A 20,495-nucleotide genomic window follows, 5' to 3' on the forward strand; every position below is an offset into this window, starting at 1 on the left:
AAGAGAGACAAACCATGCATCTCCCCCATATCCATTTGCGCACAGCTCAGTTATGACTTCCTCAGTGTGACAGAAAGATGAAGGCACTTTCAAAGTAAAGCCAGGTCATATTTATCTAAATCTGCAAGGATGCCTGTCAATAAAATCATGAGTATCTCCTGAAGCTAGCCACCCACCAGTAACACCTTAACAGAAGACAAGCATATGTTGATGCATTATTATTAACGAGGTGTTAGTCATGTTGTAAGATGTCTAGATGGAGACACTTGAGGACACTGTTTTATTGTTGACGCACTCAACTCCTGCCATATTATTTCTATGTAAATATGTCTAAGGGAATCAGCATCAGACCAGAAACCTCTTCCTGCAGCAATGCCAAGACAATCATTTATCTGCATCCGGCACCAAGTGGTGCAAAATCACACCACTTTGTGATAGAGACTGAAACTAATATGCAGAATCACCTCCACAAGTGCAAGGGAATATTAAAGATTGTATCTTGCTGACAGCTTTTCATCAAGGCTTCAGAGAGTGCGAGGAATGGAAGGCTAATCCACATTGTGTATCATTGGATACTGTCATTTTCACACTCTACAGCTGCCTTGCTGCCTTGACTTGAAGAGTAATTACTGCTGAGATAAGCCTTTTTCTGGAATACATGCAATTAATTCTCTCTCTAAAAAGAAGGAAAGGAATCTGACACTTTAATAATGTTTAAATACACCTAATCTATTTCTTTTCTACTCAGATGTTTCCTAAATATGAGGAAGAAAGAAGACTTGTAAGTACTTACAACTGCCTCTTCTTATGTAAATCATCCTTGGACCTGTAATATCCTATCATAAAATAACCAATGTGAAATAACATAAAAAATTATAATAGAATGCAGAACAAGTAAGGAATTATCATAAAGATGAATACACAATATGATTTCCTTGCATACAACAGTTACTCTTTTCAAACAGACATTATCATGCCATTAAAGTTTTCAGGGCATGAAATTTAATTCAATTTGTAAGACATATTTTGAGGTGAATTAAAATTACTTTTCTGTTTCTATCTACCTTGCTATAAAGGACATGCACTTGCATATTCTTCCTGTTTTTAAAATCTACAATTTTAACAAATAATAATAATATAGCTTCAAAGATGTACAGATATAGCTAGTGTACACTAGATTTGTAAGCACCAGCTGAGAAGTTGGCCCAAATGTCATACGCAAAGACCTGGTTAGTCTGCTCTAAAGCCCTAGTTTATTTTGAATCTTATGATAGTCAGCCATGTGTATCTCTGATACAAAATAGCTCAAAATATCATTAGTACAAAGGCTAATTGACCACTGTTTTAAAATGAAAAATTTCCTTCAGCATATTGTATGGTTGGGAAAAAAGGGTAAACCTGGGATTATTGTATTTACTCTCTAGAGAAACTTATCCTGCATTTCTAATTGCAGTTAAGGGACGAAATAAAAACACAGAGACATCAGCTTGGGTTGAACAAGGGCCACTTTATTAAATTACAGCAAGAAAAACCCCAATTTAAAGTGACCTGCAGAGGGAAGCCTAGGTGCGGGAACTGTCTATGAGCAAGTAGCTTGCCAAACAGCTCTCGGGCGACCAGCCCCTGTTGGGGTAAGGGCAAGCCCATCTGCTTACCCCTTACCCTGACCACACCTTGTAGGTGAGTAGGGGGGCCTTTCCACGTCATCCCCACCCGGGGCCGAATAACCCCTGGGTAGATGAGATGAGTTGGCCCCAAAGGCAGCCCATAGCCTGTCCTCGAGCTGCATAGCCGTGACAGACAGGCCTCCGGAACCGCCAATCACCTTCAAAGGTGCCTAAGGGGGCCACCTAGCTGTCCTTAACTATTCCCTTCCCGCACCTTTCCGCTACCAGTGCTATAACAAACTGCCCTAAAGGGCATTAACCTTTCTTAATGTCAAGTAGCCAATTAGCCAAAACCACCTATTAATAACGCCCCCTAACCTGATTCCCTCCCCCTCCCATAGTGTGGAGCAGGCAAAAAACCTGCCCGCCAACAAGAGTGGGCAGGATAAAAATTCCTTCTCGGCCCCGAAGCGACCCCTAGGCACACCATAAAAGAGGGAGGGCAGGGTGGGCGTCGCAGCTTCAAGAGGGAGGTAGGAGGGGCTGCTGAGCTTAAATAAGCACAGCAGCTCCGCCCATGAGGTCTGCTGCATCGCGCTCACGTCATAGACGCGACGCACGACTTTGCCTTCATTTAAGATGGAGGCAGCAGCTTCGTCCTGGCCTGCAATTGTGCCCTGCCTGCCAGCTACGCAGTAAGCAGGGCATTATTACTCATGATTTCAGACAAATTGCAAAGATGTTAATGCCTGGCATCTTTTTAATCATCTAAGATGAATCCTAGAACCTCCAAATCTGCTGCATATGTTCCAACAGCTTGTCCTAACTTATTAAGCTCCTCATAAGGAGCAGCTGCAGTGGATTCGTATTCTCTGTAGACCAGCTTTCAAATAAAGTTTCATTTGCCTCCTGTCAGGGTGAGGAACCTGGTTTTGATGGTCTGCAGAAGGAGATGCAGTGTATCCAGGTGGATTCCAGCAGTGCCTTGGTGGCTTTTAACCGTTCAGCCAATACACAGCAATAGCAGTCAGTGCTGGCTCCAGGGATGTAAGCCTAGGCAGGTACCCAATGATGCCTACTCATGATGCCAGCCCTACTAGCAACTGTAATACACAACTTTTCAAGGTGATTTTCTAATGCAGTGACTCCCACGATATATCCCCATTCAGGGCCGGCTCCAGGCATGTGGGGGCTCTTGGGCATCAGCTTGCCCTGGCCCCCTGGTGTGTGTGTGTGTGTGCGCACACATGTGTATCCGTGCACATGCAGCCCCCCTGCCCCCCATGGCCCCCTACCTGTCTAGTCTTTACCATTGCCCTTAATGAAGTTGGCGGCCGCAGTTTCCCTAAGGGGAATGAAGCCTCCGCTGCCATCTTTGTTGATGGTACACATGCGTGCAATGTGCACACATCTCTGCCATCAATTAAGATGGCGGCAGCAGCTTCAGTACCTTAGGGAAGCTGCGGCCGCCATCTTCATTAAGGGGAATGCTAAAAAGCCGGCTGACAGGTAAGTGGGGGGCGTGGGGGGGCGTGGATTGTGAAGGGGAGCGGGGCTCCTGTAGCTCCGCAGCCCTCGGGCCAGTGCCCAACCTGGCCACCTTTTAGAACCGGCCCTGTCCCCATCTACTATGATGGTTCCTGTTGTATCTACTCAGCCTAACTGGCTATAGCATTAAAAAAAATGTTCTGTGATACAGAGCCAACCTGGTTGTTCAAGCAATCCAAGGGATTATTTGGGGATGGAAACTCTTTTAGACCTGCACACGGAGCAGTATGTAGTCTGATGGGTCACTTGCATTGCCTGTGGCACTTTTATTGCCCCAAAGGATGCTGGAGTGCTGCTCTAATCATGCACTCTTGTGCAAAAACTGAGAGTTACCCATCAACATCCTCCAGGATACTGAGGGAGAATCCTAATAGAGGCCCTGTAGTTCAGTAGAAGAGGTTCCAGTTTCAGTCTCTGGCATCTTCAGCTTAAAGAATCTGGTAGCAAGGAGACGGAAAAGCCTTTTCTGTGCCTGAGATCCTGGAGAGCCACTGGCAGTCAGAATTGAGAATACTAAGCTAGAAGGATGACAAACAGTCTGGCTTGGTATAAAGGAATCTTCTTATAACAAAAGTCCCAAAGATTGATCGTGATTACAGTGAAAAAACAGTAGGGGAACCACAGCGTTAAGGAATAATCTAAATGAAGCAATGTTTTGCATAAAATCCGTATTTGTTTCAGGATTTCAGAACCACCCAAACCCACCAACTATATTCTCACACTAACATGCATTAGCTCATGAAACTGTGTGAAACTCTGCATACTGTTTAAAAATAACCATAGACTAGAGTTAAACCTTCTTTCGTCAATCATAGATTTTATACAACTTTATCTGGTCCCGAATGCATAGACTTGTTTGTTATCATGAGAGCATCACTGACTTCCAGGCTTCCCCCCCCTTCAAAGCTAAGTTCAAGATGCTTGTTCTGTCCTTTAAAGCCCTAAATGTCCAGAGCACAGGTATTTTAAGAGAACATCTTCTCCCACTCCCTGAACTAAGATACATACTGTCAGCTTCCACCAATTCAGGAGGCTAACCTTACACCAATTTATTTATTTATTAGATTTATATCTTGCCCTTCCTCCCAGAAGGAGCCCATATAATAAGTGCCTTCTTAGTCATGGCCCCCATTTTATAGAACTCCTTTCCATCAGATTTGTATGGTAATTTTTTTTTGTATAAATCTACTAAGAGGTTTTCTGCAATCAAGCAGTATGTAAATCTTGTTAAATAAATAAATAAAAATAACTGTTTTTTCACACATCTTTTATTCATTTATATTTTTCAATCCTACTTTTCTTTATTCAAAAGCCTCTCAACGTTTCTTATAAAATATAATTAATAATAAATACAGCAATTACACAAATAACTAAGCTGTTTTCTGATCTGCTTTTTAGCACTTGATATATTTTGTATAATTTCCTCTTTACTTTAACATGCTATTGTTTTTATTGGTGGTATATTGTTGATTGAATATACTGTTTTGATCTTTTCATTTTGTTATATTCTGCTTAGGGAGCTTTACAGATGAAGAGCAACTTATAAATAATAATCATGGAAGCTCCAGAATTTAAAAATAACTTATTATATTTCTATCCCACCTTTCTCCCGTCATGGAACTCAAGGTGGTGCTTATATGATTCCCAAGCAGTCATGCTCCCAGGCACTAATCAGACTCAGACCTACTTGGCTTTAGCAAGGTGGTGATCTCATGTGCCTTCAGACCATAGCCTGGGTTATTGCCTAATATGAAACTTGAACACTGCGCTCGCATCCCTGTAGCAAAAAACTATAGATTTTCTATGCAACAGACAAATCCCAATCCCAAGGAAGCTACAGCTTACTGTAAAAAACAGGGTATAATTCTAGAGTGACAAAAGTTGTCAGCCACTTTGTAATATATGCTTCTGGCAAGACTGATGGTGTATCACTGCTCCACCAATGCACAAAAGCTGGATGCTCTCTGAATTCCATTTTGCCATTTAATTTTATGTACTAATTAGATCATACATCATTCCTTGATGTAACCACATTTGAAAACAGAACACAGATAACCAGTATTTATTGTAGAAGAAAGTCTATTTTCATCCTTGCAAATGTTCCCCATGCAAATCAAATTATACTGTGTACATGTGTGTATGTATAGTGCATATAAATATGATATATACTAGGGGTTTTCGCCCCTACATACTTCACACACCAACCCCAGCACCTAATCCCAGGAAGAAGCCCACAAGCCCCTTCCAGGCCTTGCAAAACTTCCCCTTGCCTTAAACCTTACCATGCCTCCACCGCCGCAGGTTGCCAAGCCTTCTCCCCCCTTAAGAACTTCTCCTATGAGGAGGGAGGTGGAACCACACAGGAATAGTTGCCCCAGCCTATCCTGAGTGACTGTCCTCTGTGGCTTGCCCAGCTGCCACAGCCTCAGTTGCTCACCTGCCATGCTTCCCACCAACCATGGCTCCACAGCATCACCCCGACACCTGGCTTGTTTTATCACCCGCACTGCACTTGTTTGTGCCCCTCACTACCGCTGCTTCGGTCACTAGCCCATCCCCACTATCTTGCCCACCCGCCACAGTTGGGTGCCCCCCATAGCCACACTCACCCACCATGCTCACCCCCTGATGCACCCAGCCCACCTGCCACCATGGATGGCTGTTGTCACACTGTGTGATGGTAGCCTAAGGATATATATATCCACTAGTACATACATTTTGTCTCTTTCTCTCCCTCTAGCTGCAGTCTCTCATACACCACAACTACTTTAGAGACTCCCTGATACCCTGGAGCAGCTTTTCAGGGGGCACATTGGGAATACATTAATTATTAGTGCGTGACTGAACTGGTCTGCTAAGACAAACCCACTGATCTCCATGGTCTGCCAATAAAGGTGGGAAGGGCCTTCCTACCATTCTTTGTAGGCACCGCGAGGTGGCAGTGAGGCATGGGGTGCTGCAGTCAGCAGTGTGCAAGCTCATGGTTACTTAGTGAGTGATTGATCTGATGACACCAGCAGCCTGTATCATGGACAATCTATTCACTGTTAATTTTGCTCCACATTTGTCCAGCGTGATAGGCCTAACTGAAGACAGTCCATATATATTCACCTTATTTTAAAATGCAAAAATGGAAATGGAGTGCCTTCAAGTCGATCCCGACTTATGGCTACCCTATGAATAGGGATTTCATGGTAAGCGGTATTCAGAGGGGGTTTACCATTGCCTCCTTCTGAGGCTAGTCCTCCCCAGCTGGCAAGGGCCTGCTCAGCTTGCCACAGCTGCACAAGCCAGCCCCTTCCTTGTCCGCAACTGCCAGGTAGGGGGGAACTGGGCTCCTTGGGACTATGCAGCTTGCCCACGGCTGCAAAGGTGGCAGGGCACTTAACCCCTGAGCCACTCACTGTGGGGGTGATCTTTAGCTGGTCCTTTACAGCCAGGAGACACGAGCGGGGATTTGAACTCATAGACTCTGGACTCCCAGTCAGGTACTGAAATCAATGAGGCTGCAACTAACTTAATTTCCATTGATTTCAATGGGTCTACTTTGAGCATGACTAAATCTGAATCCAACCCAGTATATAAAGATAAAAATGAACTTTAGTGTGTGTGTACATGGCGAAACTAAAAAACAAACCATCTATTTTGCTGGATGACTTTATCACTAGGAAGCACCACTAATAGTAAATTACTAGGTACACATGCATAGTCACTTTAGAATTTTTGCTATACAGGGTCCCCACAGAGCTGCAGCTTTTTTCTCTTTTTTCTCACCAATGAGTGGTGCATTTTGATACTGCAAGACAACTGAAAACACAATCTTCTAAAACAAACAACCTCTATCAGCCTGGCTGGTAGTGGGCCCTTTCAAAGCTGACAAGTCCCCAGATACTGAGGGTCATAAAACCTGTCCCAAATCAGAAGTATATGATTAAGTGGGCTCTAAGTTATCCACTTTGCAACAGCAGCCACAAACATACTTTATTTATTTATTTATTAGCTCCATTGTCAGATGGGAGTGAATTCCAAAAAGAAAGGAGTATTGCCTCTCGCTTACCAGCTCTTCACGAAGTTGGGAAATGAGTTCATCTCTCTCCTTCAGTTGCAGTGTCAGCGCTGAGCATTCATCTTTCATTACATCCTATAAAAACATCAAAAGAGATGTTATAATAGACTTAGTGCTTTTCCTTTGCTTCTGACAAGAAAAGGCAGCTTCACACAGTGCAAGATAATTACATCCAAGTAATGAAAGTCAATGCTCCTCTATCATGTGTGATATTTTTAATAATATATTCTAAGTTTGCAGGGTAAACCACCAAATGTATCCAAAGATATGATATACACAGAAATATGAACAGCTCCCTGTGTGTTAAGTCCATTTTGTTGGTGTCTGATTCTTTTAAGTCTTTTTTTGAAGCTCCTGTCAGGCATCTCTTTATTTCAGTAAAGGAACAGATGGCCATAAAATTTCATAGTTCTGTTCACACAAAACAACATTGCAAAAGTTTCACTTCAGATGCATTATTGGGATTTAGAAAAAAAGATTGCAGATGGAAAAGGCAGGAAGCGGCACAAGCAGACACTCCACAAACGGAAAGGAAGCAACCCTTCCATGGAAGGAAACAAACCAGCATGAAGTCAACAATATTGCTACAAAATCAGGTGTTGTGACCTGTGGTTGACTTAGTTCTCTTCTAAATGTGATTCAACCATCACAGGTCACAGGTTTGGCGCACAACATGAAATTAAACTGATAGAAGGTGCCCATGTAAGTGCTGAGGCTGGAAATGAGAACAAGGGTCTTAACTATCAGGTCGTATCTGCACTACAGACTTAAACTGGTTTGACAATCATCTTTTCTTCCTAGGAAACACAGGGCAACTGCCATTCTGTTAATGTATTTCATTGGACATTTAGCTAATCCCATCCCAAGGCTTGAATCCTATTCTTTCTCTCACTTCCATAGGGGTATGGGACTAGATATTGCTAACACAGAATACACCACATCATCAACAAATTACATTTGTTTTATAGTTTGATACATGCTATGCTTTATTCTATTCTGATATTTAATGTTAATTTTGTAGTTTTCTGGCTACTAGCTGTGGTTTCCCTTGGAAAGGAATAGTGGAATATAAGAAATAGAAACACAGGAAGCTGTCTTATACTGAGTCAGGCCTAGTTCAGTATTGTCTACAATGACTGGCAGTGCATTATATCCTACCCTTTTTCCATCATGGAACCAAAGGTGGTATACAAGTGTTTCCTAGAAGATCTCTCTAGGCACTAACCAGACCAAGGTTTGCTTAACTTCAGCAAGGTGGAGGCCTCATGTGCGTTCAGATGACATCCTGGGGCTGTGTACTGAAATTAGCTACCCAACCTATAAAATCAGAACAAACAGGAAAGTATCTTTTTCCAACAGAAAAAATATGATGGTCTATTAAGACTATCAATATTCCTGAGACTGAGTCACTTTAGAATGCAGGTGACATCACACGTTTGAGTGACCTTTCTCACAAAACTACCTTCCTTCTGATGTAAAGATTTAAAATTCAGATTGCATTCTACATATACAGATCCATATTCCTGGCTGCTACTGCAGACATCAATTTTTCAGACACCAAATATTTAACATTTGAATAAGTGGTTTGCTCAAAACAAGTTTTGCTACAATGACAAAAGAGAACAGCCAAGATGGTGGCTGCAGGCCTGTGTGGATTTCCTTGTCAGCCACACTGACCCCAGTGGTTTACTTGTGTCTACATTTTTAAATGAATCAACCCAATTCACATCTCCAAGACTAATGTACTGCTTGGAAGATAATTATCCTATGAATGTCACATTTCTCCAAGTGGTTCATGGCTCAAAAGATTGCCGCCCTGGGCAGAATGTGTTTAGAAATGTGTTCATTGATATAAATTATATATTTATTTGTGTATTTTGTGATAATGTGTGCATGTAAATATATATTTTTGTAAGTTCCCACCCCCAACTCACAGATTAATGTGGAAATGGGGCAGAAAAGACTTGAGTGAACACATGCAAAATTTACATGGACTGATCTCTCCATCTCTGCCTCTGAATAAGTACACGTGTTTGGAGCAGAACATTTTATATTAAAAATAATAATAAAAATTAGCAATCAACAAAAATGAACATGCAAGTCATTATAGTTATAGAAAGTACTTGTAAAACAAGAAATGAAAAACATCAGAGTATTCCAAATGTATGCCTTCATCAATTTTATTGTTAACAAAGCTTTTAGTGAATTGTACAGCACAGCTTCACAATAGCTAACTTCTTTTAAAAAAGAAAAGTCACTAATGTTCATATTGACCATAGTGTGACATTCTAACCCCAAGTTATATGTGCAAACATGGGTAGTGGTTCCCCAAGGCTGCCTCATGCACAAAAGCAGGACTTCTCCTACCACATCTCCAAAGCATGTCCACAAGGCAGGTAAAAGTTCTTTCTCTGCTGCTTATGCACACATATTTTATGGGCTATCCACATGACATTGTGCTGCACGGGATTGTACCCCACAATGACAAAAATGCTTGGTGTGTTTTCACAGCTGTTCTAATCACTGCCATGAGATGTGCAGGGGTGATATCTAGGGATGGGGGAGAAACTGGATCCAGTTTGCATTTAAAAGATGAACCTACTTTGCATGTTCTGAAACACAGCAAACCTTCCAATTTTGTAATGCATTCTCCAGCCAAGTAATGTGTACATATAGATATATTAGAGAAAATAATATACAAACATGCATTAATTTAGGGGAAATTGTGTATATTACACAATATTAGAACGTGCATACACAAATGTGCTTGTTAGAGGATATTTACACTACAATGCTAATGAATTTTCACGAGGATTTATTTTTAAAAATGCAGACTCATGTGGAAATGTGGAAAACTGAGCTTTAGATTGGAAAAATGAGAAACTGACAAAAACCAAAATTGACAGATTCATCCATTCCTAGTGATTTCTCAAGCCCCATTTATAAATTACCCGGCACAGTATGGTTGTTGCCTCTCTAGTAGTTGCTCTTATTCTGCTTTGAGTAACATATACAACATCAATGGATGTACTTAAGACTGAATACTATGCCTTGCTATCTGTTGGACTTTAAGGTCTTTAAGGTGACACAAGACTCTTTGTTGTTTATATCATGCGGGTGACAACCATCCATTTAACCGGGTGGGCAACACAGTAATCCACTCTAACTACATTGCCAGAAAGATGTGGACATTGTCCAGAATGATGCTGGAGCAGCCTCAGGGGGACAACCGCACCAATTAGAGGAAGGGCTTTAGCTCAGTGGTAGAGCACATGTTTTGCATGCAGAAGGTCCCAGGTGCAATCCCTGCCATCTCGAGGTACGGCTAGGAATGTCCCCTGCCTGAAACCCTTGAGAGATGCTGCCCATTAGCGTAGACAATACTGAGCCAGATGGACCAAGTGTCTGACTCAGTATAAGGCAGCTTTCTATGTTCCTAAATAACATGCAAATAGGGTCAGCCACTATCTGACGGAACAAGGCATCAAAACCAGAAGAATTCTGGTGGACTGATTCTTCTTCTTTGATAGTATTAAAAAACCCACATCTGTCTAAACTTCACAGCAACAAATTTTCAAAATCTTAATGGTAATCGATTATATCCAGTGTTAGTCCTTAGAGTGAAATGAGTGGGTGTACCTCAACCTTAGATATGAGCCAATAAAAAATATAGTGCCAATAACATTTTTACATAGTTCATGTAATTACTTTAAGAAGCACTTATTTTACCAATGAAATGCCAACACAGGAAAGCAACAGAGGAAGGACACCACAAGATGAGCAGGGACTGTGAGCAAAATGATATGATGCACAGTCTATAAAACAGCAACATCACTTTTAAAAAGCAACAGTGACGCACAACAGCTACAAAAGAGCATGTACTCAATGGCCTAAAAGTAGCAAATGCCAGAAAACCTGAGGTGAAGGGCATGTCATCATTTCAAGGCTTGTTGGTTCTGGACCATTACTGTCAAACACATCACAATTTGTTACAGAAGCTTTTAGGGTGACGGGGGAAAGAAAGACAGAAGCAAATAGAGTCATATTAAGGAGAGGGAGAGAGAAACCTGCTGGTCACCAGGAATTCCACTACAGAGATTAGTGAGAACAACAAGCTCAAATCCATTTCCTACAACGGAGCCACATTTGAAGAGATGATGTCCATGTCTGTATTGGAAATGTCTGTGCCCCTCACTCTCCCACAGTATGACACAATAGCATAAAAATCAAAAGAGTGATCAGGAGAATCCAGGAGGGGAGGGGAGAACATCAAAGGGCATCAAAAGGGTTAAAACACCCAATTAAACCCCAGGTGATCTGAGGACCATATATAAATCCTGTGGGGAAAGAGGATCAGACAACACAGTGGCCTCCCCCCAATTCTGAAGGGAAAAAAAAGAATTCTCCTAGTGCTGAGCTGAAGTGGTCTCTCCAACTTTGCTACTGGACTGCAAAGTTGGGAGACATTTTAGCAATTGGGGGATACCAACAGAGGCAAACTATTAACCCCACTTACCACTGCATTTGTGCTCCCTGCTAGTTCTTGGGGCTTTTCCCACAGTGCTTTCTGTTCAGAAAATGCTGGAGTGAGGGCAGGAAGCATTACTTCCTGCTCCTGCCCATACTCTGCTTTTGACTTCATAATGATTCCATGTGGACCAGATGACTAGGTGGTGGTGGCAGCAAAAAGGTGGAGTGGAGGCATGTTTTGTGAGACCTTTCATTCTTAGATTGAAAATTTAGCTTCATGCTGAAAAACTTATTAAAAAACTCAGCTATAGGTTCTACGGGCAGCAAAAGAGATAGGAAGGAAGGGAAGCAAACTGGGATAATTTAAGATCCGAAATTTATGTAGATGCATTTGTGACATCTATATCTAGCAAAACCCATATCAAAGTTGATAGAAACACTAAAATCTAATCCTTTCATTTATGAAATGTTTAAGTTCAAGTTCAACATATATTTAGGAATTTGGCAGTGGAGCTAGTTGTTACACATGAGCAATAAAAGGAAGAAATAGGTAAGAAGCAATACAGAGGATAGCCAGGCCCACTGGTCTTGGGGATGAACTTGAGGAGGATTCTGGCCGCCATTCCTTCTAAGCAGGGGAGTCATGTAGACAACAGTGAATAGAACTGCTGTAGCAGACCGAACATGTGCCAAGGATACTGATATCTCAGGAAAGCATAGAGGAGGGTGGTTGGTACAGGGCAGAGCATCACAGTAGCATAGAATAATTGGATGAAACCATTGCTATGCTATGACGAATGTGGGGGTATATATATGTCTGTACCCAACCGCCATTTTAGTTGAGTTATGTACTTTGCTCCAGTAAACCGCTTTGCTGAATAAATAACCTTAAAACAGGCTTTGGCTTAGTTATTGAGTCTTCTCCAAAAAAAAACCCTAGTCATAGATTCCATGACAAACTCACTTTGGATGTGAGAAGCTTCAGGTTCAATTACTACACAATCTCTTGACATGGTGTGTGTGTGTGTGTTTACCTCATATGTCTGACACAGTTATGGTAATTTGATATTGGCTCTTGGATTCAAAATAGCACCTTATGTATGCTAGGTCCCAGTATAGGCTTGAAATAGAGATGCATTGCACTTTTGAACCCCAAAGCTGTCACATTTTGGATTGTTCCAATCAAACACTTGCAAAAGGCTTGAACAAACATGCTCACAAATCACCAGAAAAGGTAACTGTTTACAGGTTAAAAAAAAACAACTCCCAAAATTATCTAGTGACTCTGATTTCTACTAGTATTTTCTTTTGTCAGTCTAATTATGCCCAGCTAGGAATGTGTTAGCCTGTTTCACATCAAATTGTGAGCAGTGATGGCTGTTTCACATCAAATTGGAATCAGGATGGGAGCACACTCTACATATGAATCACCAAGCAGTATTATTTGAATTTTGTAAACCCTTTTATATTCTTCTATATACTTGGGGATAAGCAGACATATTGTGCTTACAACATAATCAACAAAGTAGCATAAGCAGACTTAACCTGGTGCTACAGGAAAAAAAATTACCACAATTTTGTTGCCAAAGTAGTACGGTAATTTTAGAACAATATTTTTAAAAAAACATTTGTTAAACGTTCTGAATATAGAATGTTAAGCAGACTGTTTACTGGCTTAGTGTAATCCCTGCTGTTAAGAACAGATTTTGTTAAACAGGGTTATTAGAATAAAACAAGTAGCACAGATTCACTGGATGAAACAGAATCCCACTGAAGCCATTTCTATTGAGAACTAGAAGCCCAGAATACCAAATCTAACATTTTTGCACTAAATTCACATGACTGCTATCTCTTATTGTGCATTATGATAACTCGTAATTGTGAAACAAAGACATGCTTCAACATGTTAATAAGCAACAACAGAAAGTGGCTAGCATCCAAACCAGGAAAAAATAGAGGGCAAAAGCCAAGATGCTAGAAAAATAGGAATTTATTGTGTGTTTTGTTTATAGCCCCTGATTAAGGCCTGAAAACCTACAGGCTGAAACGCGTTGGGTTTTAACACACAATAAATTCCTATTTTTCTAGCATCTTGGGTTTTGTCCTCTATTTTTTCCTTCAACATGTTAATAACCTGCTACCAAGAAAATTACCACTTTAGTCACTAAACATAATTCAATTGCTGGCAGGCTGCAGGAGGGAAAGATGCTGTACCTTTTCACAAGATCAAGGTTCATCTGCATTTCCCTGAAAGGCAGGGATGGGCAAATTTTCAATATATATTTAAATGTGGATTTTCATACATGCTTTTGAAATGATTAAACTTTTAAAATGATTAAACTGCCAAGAACTGCATCACAACATTCAGAGAATGAAATCTGGTGGATAACTATGTTCTCATCAGCATCTTACCGAGAGGTAAGGATCTGACCATTTTGTATAAGAATTTGCAAAGATCAAATTCTAAAAGTATTTTTACTGTAAGATACCTCTTGATAGGAGGTAGCAGGCTTCATGAATCTCATTAAACCCAGCTTCTCCTTTAAGATGCTGTTTATCATCCTGTTTATCATCCTATATACTAACATCTGGCATTGGTACAGTCTCCTTTCCATTAGTGACCAACTAATAATGTAATCCTCTACATATGTACTGAGAAGCGATCATCACTCAGTTCAATGGAACTTACTCTTAAGTAGGGATAGAAAACCGCTTCCAACATTTACATATCCATTTATCAAGCCCCACATTCTTTAAATCGCTGGTACAGCTAAGTAATTTTAGACAATGGACCTAATGGTGTTATGCAACCCTGTTTGCCAGTAGCAACAATGGTATCACTGCCTTGATGTATTTTAAATTTTTGTGACTCTCCCTGGAACGTTAGGTGAAATACAGGTAATGAATCAAATCAATGAAATTATCACTATAACTGGATGGAATTGGGATGAGGTGGAGTGATTGTGAGGTTAAATGGGCACACTGGCATCAGCCCTTGATTGGCTGGATTGGTACACCTGTGCAGCCCCAACCTTGCTGCCACTCTGCTCCATCCCAGCCCCATCCAGGTAAGCTATAGCAATGCCAGTGTTGAGGGGGTGGCTCTGCAACTCCACCCCAACACACTGACCACTTCTGCCCTAAGTGAGCACATCCAGTGACACACATAATGATTTCCACCATCTTCACAAATCCACAGGTGTGGCGCAAACTGATTCGATATATTACCAAACCATACATATGAATGATCCTGGGAATGATTCCAAACAATACCTGTTCCATCAGTTATTGTTTCTTGTGAATGGTTCCCTGCCCCGCTACAAGTTTGAACTCAAGCAATGCTAAGTAATATTATCACCAATCTGTTAGTGTAAAAATGTGCCTATTGAACATACATTTCAGCTGTAATTATCACTGTCTGCATTTTTTAGTGTCTCATTGGCATTTAACTCCCACCTTACAACTTTGTCATTTATATACCTGCCTACAAAGATTTCACTGCATGCATGTGATGAAGTGAGCTTTAGCCCAGAAAATCTAATTCCACAATGAATCTGTTAGTCTTTAAGGTGCCACTAGACTCTGTAGTTTATAGCACATTCAGCTGGTTGCAGTGGTAGAACTTTTCTAGGTGGCAGGAAGCAGCAGGTTTGAATGCTCCTTAATCTTTGTTTTCTCCTTCCTGCACAATGAAAACTAGCATGCCCCTGAGAAGGGTTCAGTGTAGCCATCTCCTTGAAATGCTATTTTCTGTCAGGGATAGGGTTGCCAGGTCAGAAGCATCCCAAACCCTGAGATTTCAGGGGCAGGTCCTAGTGATGCTGCAGAGCGGGCCCTAGTGACATCACGGGGCAGGCCCTAGTGAAGTCATTAAGCATGATACATTAACCATCAACCACAGTTGCTTGGAGCATACAATTCAAACAAAACAATTCTGATTGGAAGTTCAGATAGAAATATTAGCTAAAAGAGGGTGTTCCCAAGTCCAGCTGAAGTGATGGGATCATTCCTTCTCACCTGCTTGGAGAGCTTGGATAGAGAACATTCGTTCTAGCCTACTTGCTTCTGGCAAGAAGGGTTTAAGTGACCTCAGTCCATGGGTGTCCTGATGAGTCCCCCAGCCATACATGTTGGCATTATGACCTTCCGGACTGGTATCTCCATGCTCACCCCCTCCAGAAGTCTGTGAGGGACCAACCACCATCACAACTCCTTGCAAAGGTCTGGTTCAATAGCAATTTCCAAGCTGTGTAACTGTGCAATCTGCTTCTGGAACAGCAAAAGAACCTGAAGCAGTGGCCGAGAATGGAAGCAAGACCAATTCATCAATTCTTGGCATGGAACAAGCATCCCTTGAAACTTGGGAAGCTCCATCAGGTCGGCAGACCCCAAGGAAATGACCCTCTCCAACAGATAAAAGATCTTGTCCACTCGTTCCTGGGTAAGGCGCAGACAAAACTGTCCAAGTCTATTTGAACCCCCAGATGAGTCATGGTCTGGGTGGGCTCTTCTTCGTGTTCACAACTAACCTCTGCTGCTGCAGGCATGCCAGAGTGGTTTGCATGTCCCTCCAACATTGCTTCCTTGATGGCACCCAGATGAGAATATCATCCAAACAGGGATGCACCCATATCCCCAGGGTCCTCAAGTATGCCACGAGGGCAACTAGCACCTTGGTGAAGATCCTGGGGGCAGAGGTGAGATCAAATGGCAGAACCATGTACTGAAAGTGCCTCCTGTGCCTGCAGTGGATGTGTATGTGAAAATATGCTTCGGTTAGGTTGATGGATGCTCCATCTCCATCTTGAACTTCTTATACAGCATTCTTCTGTTTGGCCACCTGAGATCCAATACAGTATGGGCATCCCCATTTTTCCTCAGAACCAGAAACAGGACTGAATATACCCCCTGCTTTTGACTGGGTCCTAGAACCAGCTCCACTGCCTGGATGTCGAGGAGGTGGCTGATGGCCCTGAGGTAGGCTCAATGTGTGTCTGGCCTCTTGGAGGGTGGAGTCGCTATGAACTTTTCCTGTGGCCGCTTGGAAAGCTCCAATGATTACTCTCAGGAAACAGTTTGAAAAAACCATTTGTCTCAGGTGGTTCTGGCCCACTGGTGAGCAAAACAGAGTAGCCTGCCCCCTCTGTGTCCCTGGGCATTGCTCTCCTGGCATCATGCAGAGTGACCCTTCTTTGTCCCCTTCTGGAACTTGGAACCAGTGGAGTAACCTGAGGATGACTGACTTCTGGAGGAAGCTGCCCCTGAGACCTGTCTGTCCTGCTCCAGCGTTGTTTGAAATCCCTGGAGGACCATGGACATTGGAACGATTTTGAGTCCTGAAAGGACTGGGACTGTTTGTGCTTGAACTCATCCTTCCTGGCTTTCTGCTGTTGACGTGTGTGCGTTGTTGCGTGAAACAGCATACATTACATTGGAGTTAAGTTGAGCAAGAAACTTCTTCAGAGCATTAGAGCATGTTAAGAGTCTTTTATTAAGACATTATGGCTTAAGGCTTAAGAGTAAATACATGTAGAGTTTCTTCAGTCACCCCCCCTCCTCTGGGGGTAAACACAGAAGAGAACCTCTCAGTTCAGAGGCATAATGCAGAAGACACGACTTACAGACTCTGTTAGAACTTTCCCAGTCTATCAGATGGTTACCATAGCAACGGCCTTGGCAGCCCGTTCCCAGACTGGGCTAAGACATAACTCCCCCTAGTTACAGTTTTGCAGACTTGATGGAAAACAGACTTAGTGACTGTGCGGTTCAATGGTCAACAATCCCCCCATTTTCCCATCATGTCTGTAATTCATTACAACAATATATTTCTCCAATACATCTTGCAATACATTTCAGAACAGTTCAGAATTACATCTCAGTACATTACAGTACATTTCAGGACATCTCTGTACATTTAGCTAGAACTTTATTCAATCAATCTTTGGCTGTACACATGTCAAATACAAAGTGTCAGCATCCATTTCCACCAGTTTATGCATTCCAGGACTGGATACTAACCCCACTGTGAATTTTTCAGGTGGTTTCCCTATATTTGATCTTGTAGAACGTCTTAAAGGTACCAGAGCCTCTGCTCTCTCGGCCCCCCCATCTGTGCTTGTGCTTGGCACAGCCTGCGCAGGAGCTTCCATTTCCTCAGCCTTACGTTTCTTCGATCTGCGTTTTGCACAAATGAGCTCATTCAAAGCATCTCTGAGAGGTATTTGTGTGCCTTCCACTTTAATGTCAAGATCTGGCTTAAATGATTGTTTTTCTGTGTCATCTGACCCTGTAAGAACAACTGTTTCCCTTTGATCCCAAGGTTTTTCTGAGACTTTAATGCTTCTGCTCAGAATTAACTGCTGTGTTTCTGGACACCAAACTCTGAAATATGCATTCTGAAATCCCAAAACAAAACCTTGCTGTGCTCTGGGCGCAAGCTTGCCCCTCCTTTTTCCCTGTGGAATGTGGATCCAGCACCTTGCCCCGAATTTTTGAATGTGTTGTATTTTCGGTTTTCTGGCAGTGATTTTCTCATAAGGAGACATTCCAAGTGCACTGTGTAATACCCTATTGTGAATGTAATTCGCATAAAGAATTGCTTCTCCTCAGAAGGAATTCCCTAAACTGCAATCCATCAGCATGGCTCTCATTGCTTCCTGAAGCACCCTATTTTTTCTCTCAGCAGATCCATTGGAAAACGGGCTAAAAGGAGCTGTGAAAGTCTGGCGTATTCCCTTACTCTCAAGGAAGTCACTTAATGCTTTACTCGTGAATTCCCCTCCCTGATCTGAATGAATCACTTTCACAGTGACGTCATGTTGAGTTTCGATTCTCTTAATGAACAGTTTCAGCTTCTGCTCAGCTTCACTTTTCTGCTTAAGCAAATAAACATGAGTGTATTTTGTAAAATCATCAACCAGTACCATAAAGAATTTCACAGCTCCTCGTGAAGCATTTATTGGCCCTGATAAATCAACATGAACTAGCTGGTAGGGAGCTGTTGTGGTTCTTTCAGCCTCCCGGTTAATTGGTGCAATAGTCATTTTAGCTTTATGATGACAATCACAATCCATTATCTGTCCACAATCCTTCAATTTCATGTTTTCACTATGCATGGGGGTTTTCTTAATCGTGTCAAGGTTTGCATGCCCCAGCCTTTGATGCCATACATGAACGCAGCCCTGATGTACCTGTGTCTCAGCGTTTAACACAGCACACCCTGCTTGACTGCTCTTTATTACAAACTGTGAATCATTAAGGCTTCCCTGCAAACACACTTGATCTCCCCTCATTATATAACATTGGTCTTTGTGGAACAATATAGAAAAATCACAACTCACCAGTTTTCTGACTGACAATATGTTATGAGCCAATTCCGGAACAAACAAACATTCTGACATTATCCCAAGTTTATCAAATCTCACCAGTCCACGGGCTTCCACCCGTTTATGTGATCCATCAGCAAGTTGCACAAAATGTTGCACTTCTTCTGAAGCATAAAACAAACTTCTGTCTTTGATTAATATATGGCTTGCCCCACTGTCAAGAAGCCAGTTAACAGGTGCTAAATCTTGAGACTTCTGTTTACAAACAAAGTTCACACTTCCCTGCTTCAAGCCTCCGTCCCTGGAGTTTCGCTTGATTGCACAGTCTTTTCGGAGATGCCCACGAGCCCCACAGGCAAAACAAGACTTCAGCCGCTGCTGCTCCCGCTTGTTTTCCTGTCTGCTTTCGGCTGCTTCCTCCGGTTCGGCACTTTTCTCCTCTTTGCTTCTGACAGCTTCCATCGGCTCGGCTCTCTGCGCCTTCTGCCTCCGCTGCCATTCCTGGGACAAATCCTGCAACGCGTCCCACATCTGTTTTGCTGACGGCTCATCTCTCACACACATCAGTTGAGAATCCGATAGAGCCAAGATTATAAACGCCTGCGCCCTCTGGTCTCGACGCTTCCAGGCCGCGGTCAATACCGCCGGGGGTGGTTCATCTATAATGTCCCATAAATCCTCTGTTATCAGCAAAGCCCGCATCCTCGGCTTCCAGCTGCCATAATTCTTTTCCGTCAATCTTTCCATCGGCAAGCCTCCCCCAGACAGGTTTACAGCCATGTTGCTCACCTCCGTCTGGTACAATCAATCAAGCTGCCCTCTGGAACTCCGTCTGCCGTTCAGACCAGCAACTTACTCCCATGTAATGCGCTGTGGATCTGGGCCCATAACCCCTGTTGATGTGTGTGCGTTGTTACGTGAAACAGCATACATTACGTTGGAGTTAAGTTGAGCAAGAAACTTCTTCAGAGCATTAGAGCATGTTAAGAGTCTTTTATTAAGACATTATGGCTTAAGGCTTAAGAGTAAATACATGTAGAGTTTCTTCAGTCACCCCCCCCCCCTCTGGGGGTAAACACAGAAGAGAACCTCTCAGTTCAGAGGCATAATGCAGAAGACACAATTTACAGACTCTGTTAGAACTTTCCCAGTCTATCTGATGGTTACCATAGCAACGGCCTTGGCAGCCCGTTCCCAGACTGGGCTAAGACATAACTCCCCCTAGTTACAGTTTTGCAGACTTGATGGAAAACAGACTCAGTGACAGTGCGGTTCAATGGTCAACATCTGCATGTCACATGTTTCTACAAGAATTTTCTCTAGGGGCTCCCCAAAAAACCTTGGATCCTGCAAGGGTCAGCTGGCCAGCCTGGATTGAGATCTGGGGTCCACCTCCCAGCTGCGAAGCCAAATATTGCACCATGCAATGGTGCTTGCTGCCACGGCTCTGGCTGGAATGCAGCTGTGAAGGACATCTTC

The 20,495-nt window shown here is 42.5% G+C and overlaps 1 protein-coding gene across 3 annotated transcripts in view; it reads right to left on the reverse strand.

Annotated features, from left to right (window-relative positions):
* The window catches only part of LOC133363717 (serine-rich coiled-coil domain-containing protein 1-like), a 708,122-nt gene that overhangs the window by 89,314 nt on the left and 598,313 nt on the right, over nt 1-20,495 (reverse strand). For all 3 annotated transcript variants that reach the window (XM_061583020.1, XM_061583019.1, XM_061583021.1), the window contains exon 8: nt 7,213-7,296. In XM_061583020.1, coding sequence (XP_061439004.1) covers nt 7,213-7,296 — 84 coding nt within the window. The remainder of the gene's footprint in view (nt 1-7,212; nt 7,297-20,495) is intronic.

This window comes from Rhineura floridana, chromosome 9, assembly GCF_030035675.1.
Source record: "Rhineura floridana isolate rRhiFlo1 chromosome 9, rRhiFlo1.hap2, whole genome shotgun sequence".
NCBI classification, from domain to species: Eukaryota; Metazoa; Chordata; class Lepidosauria; order Squamata; family Rhineuridae; genus Rhineura; species Rhineura floridana.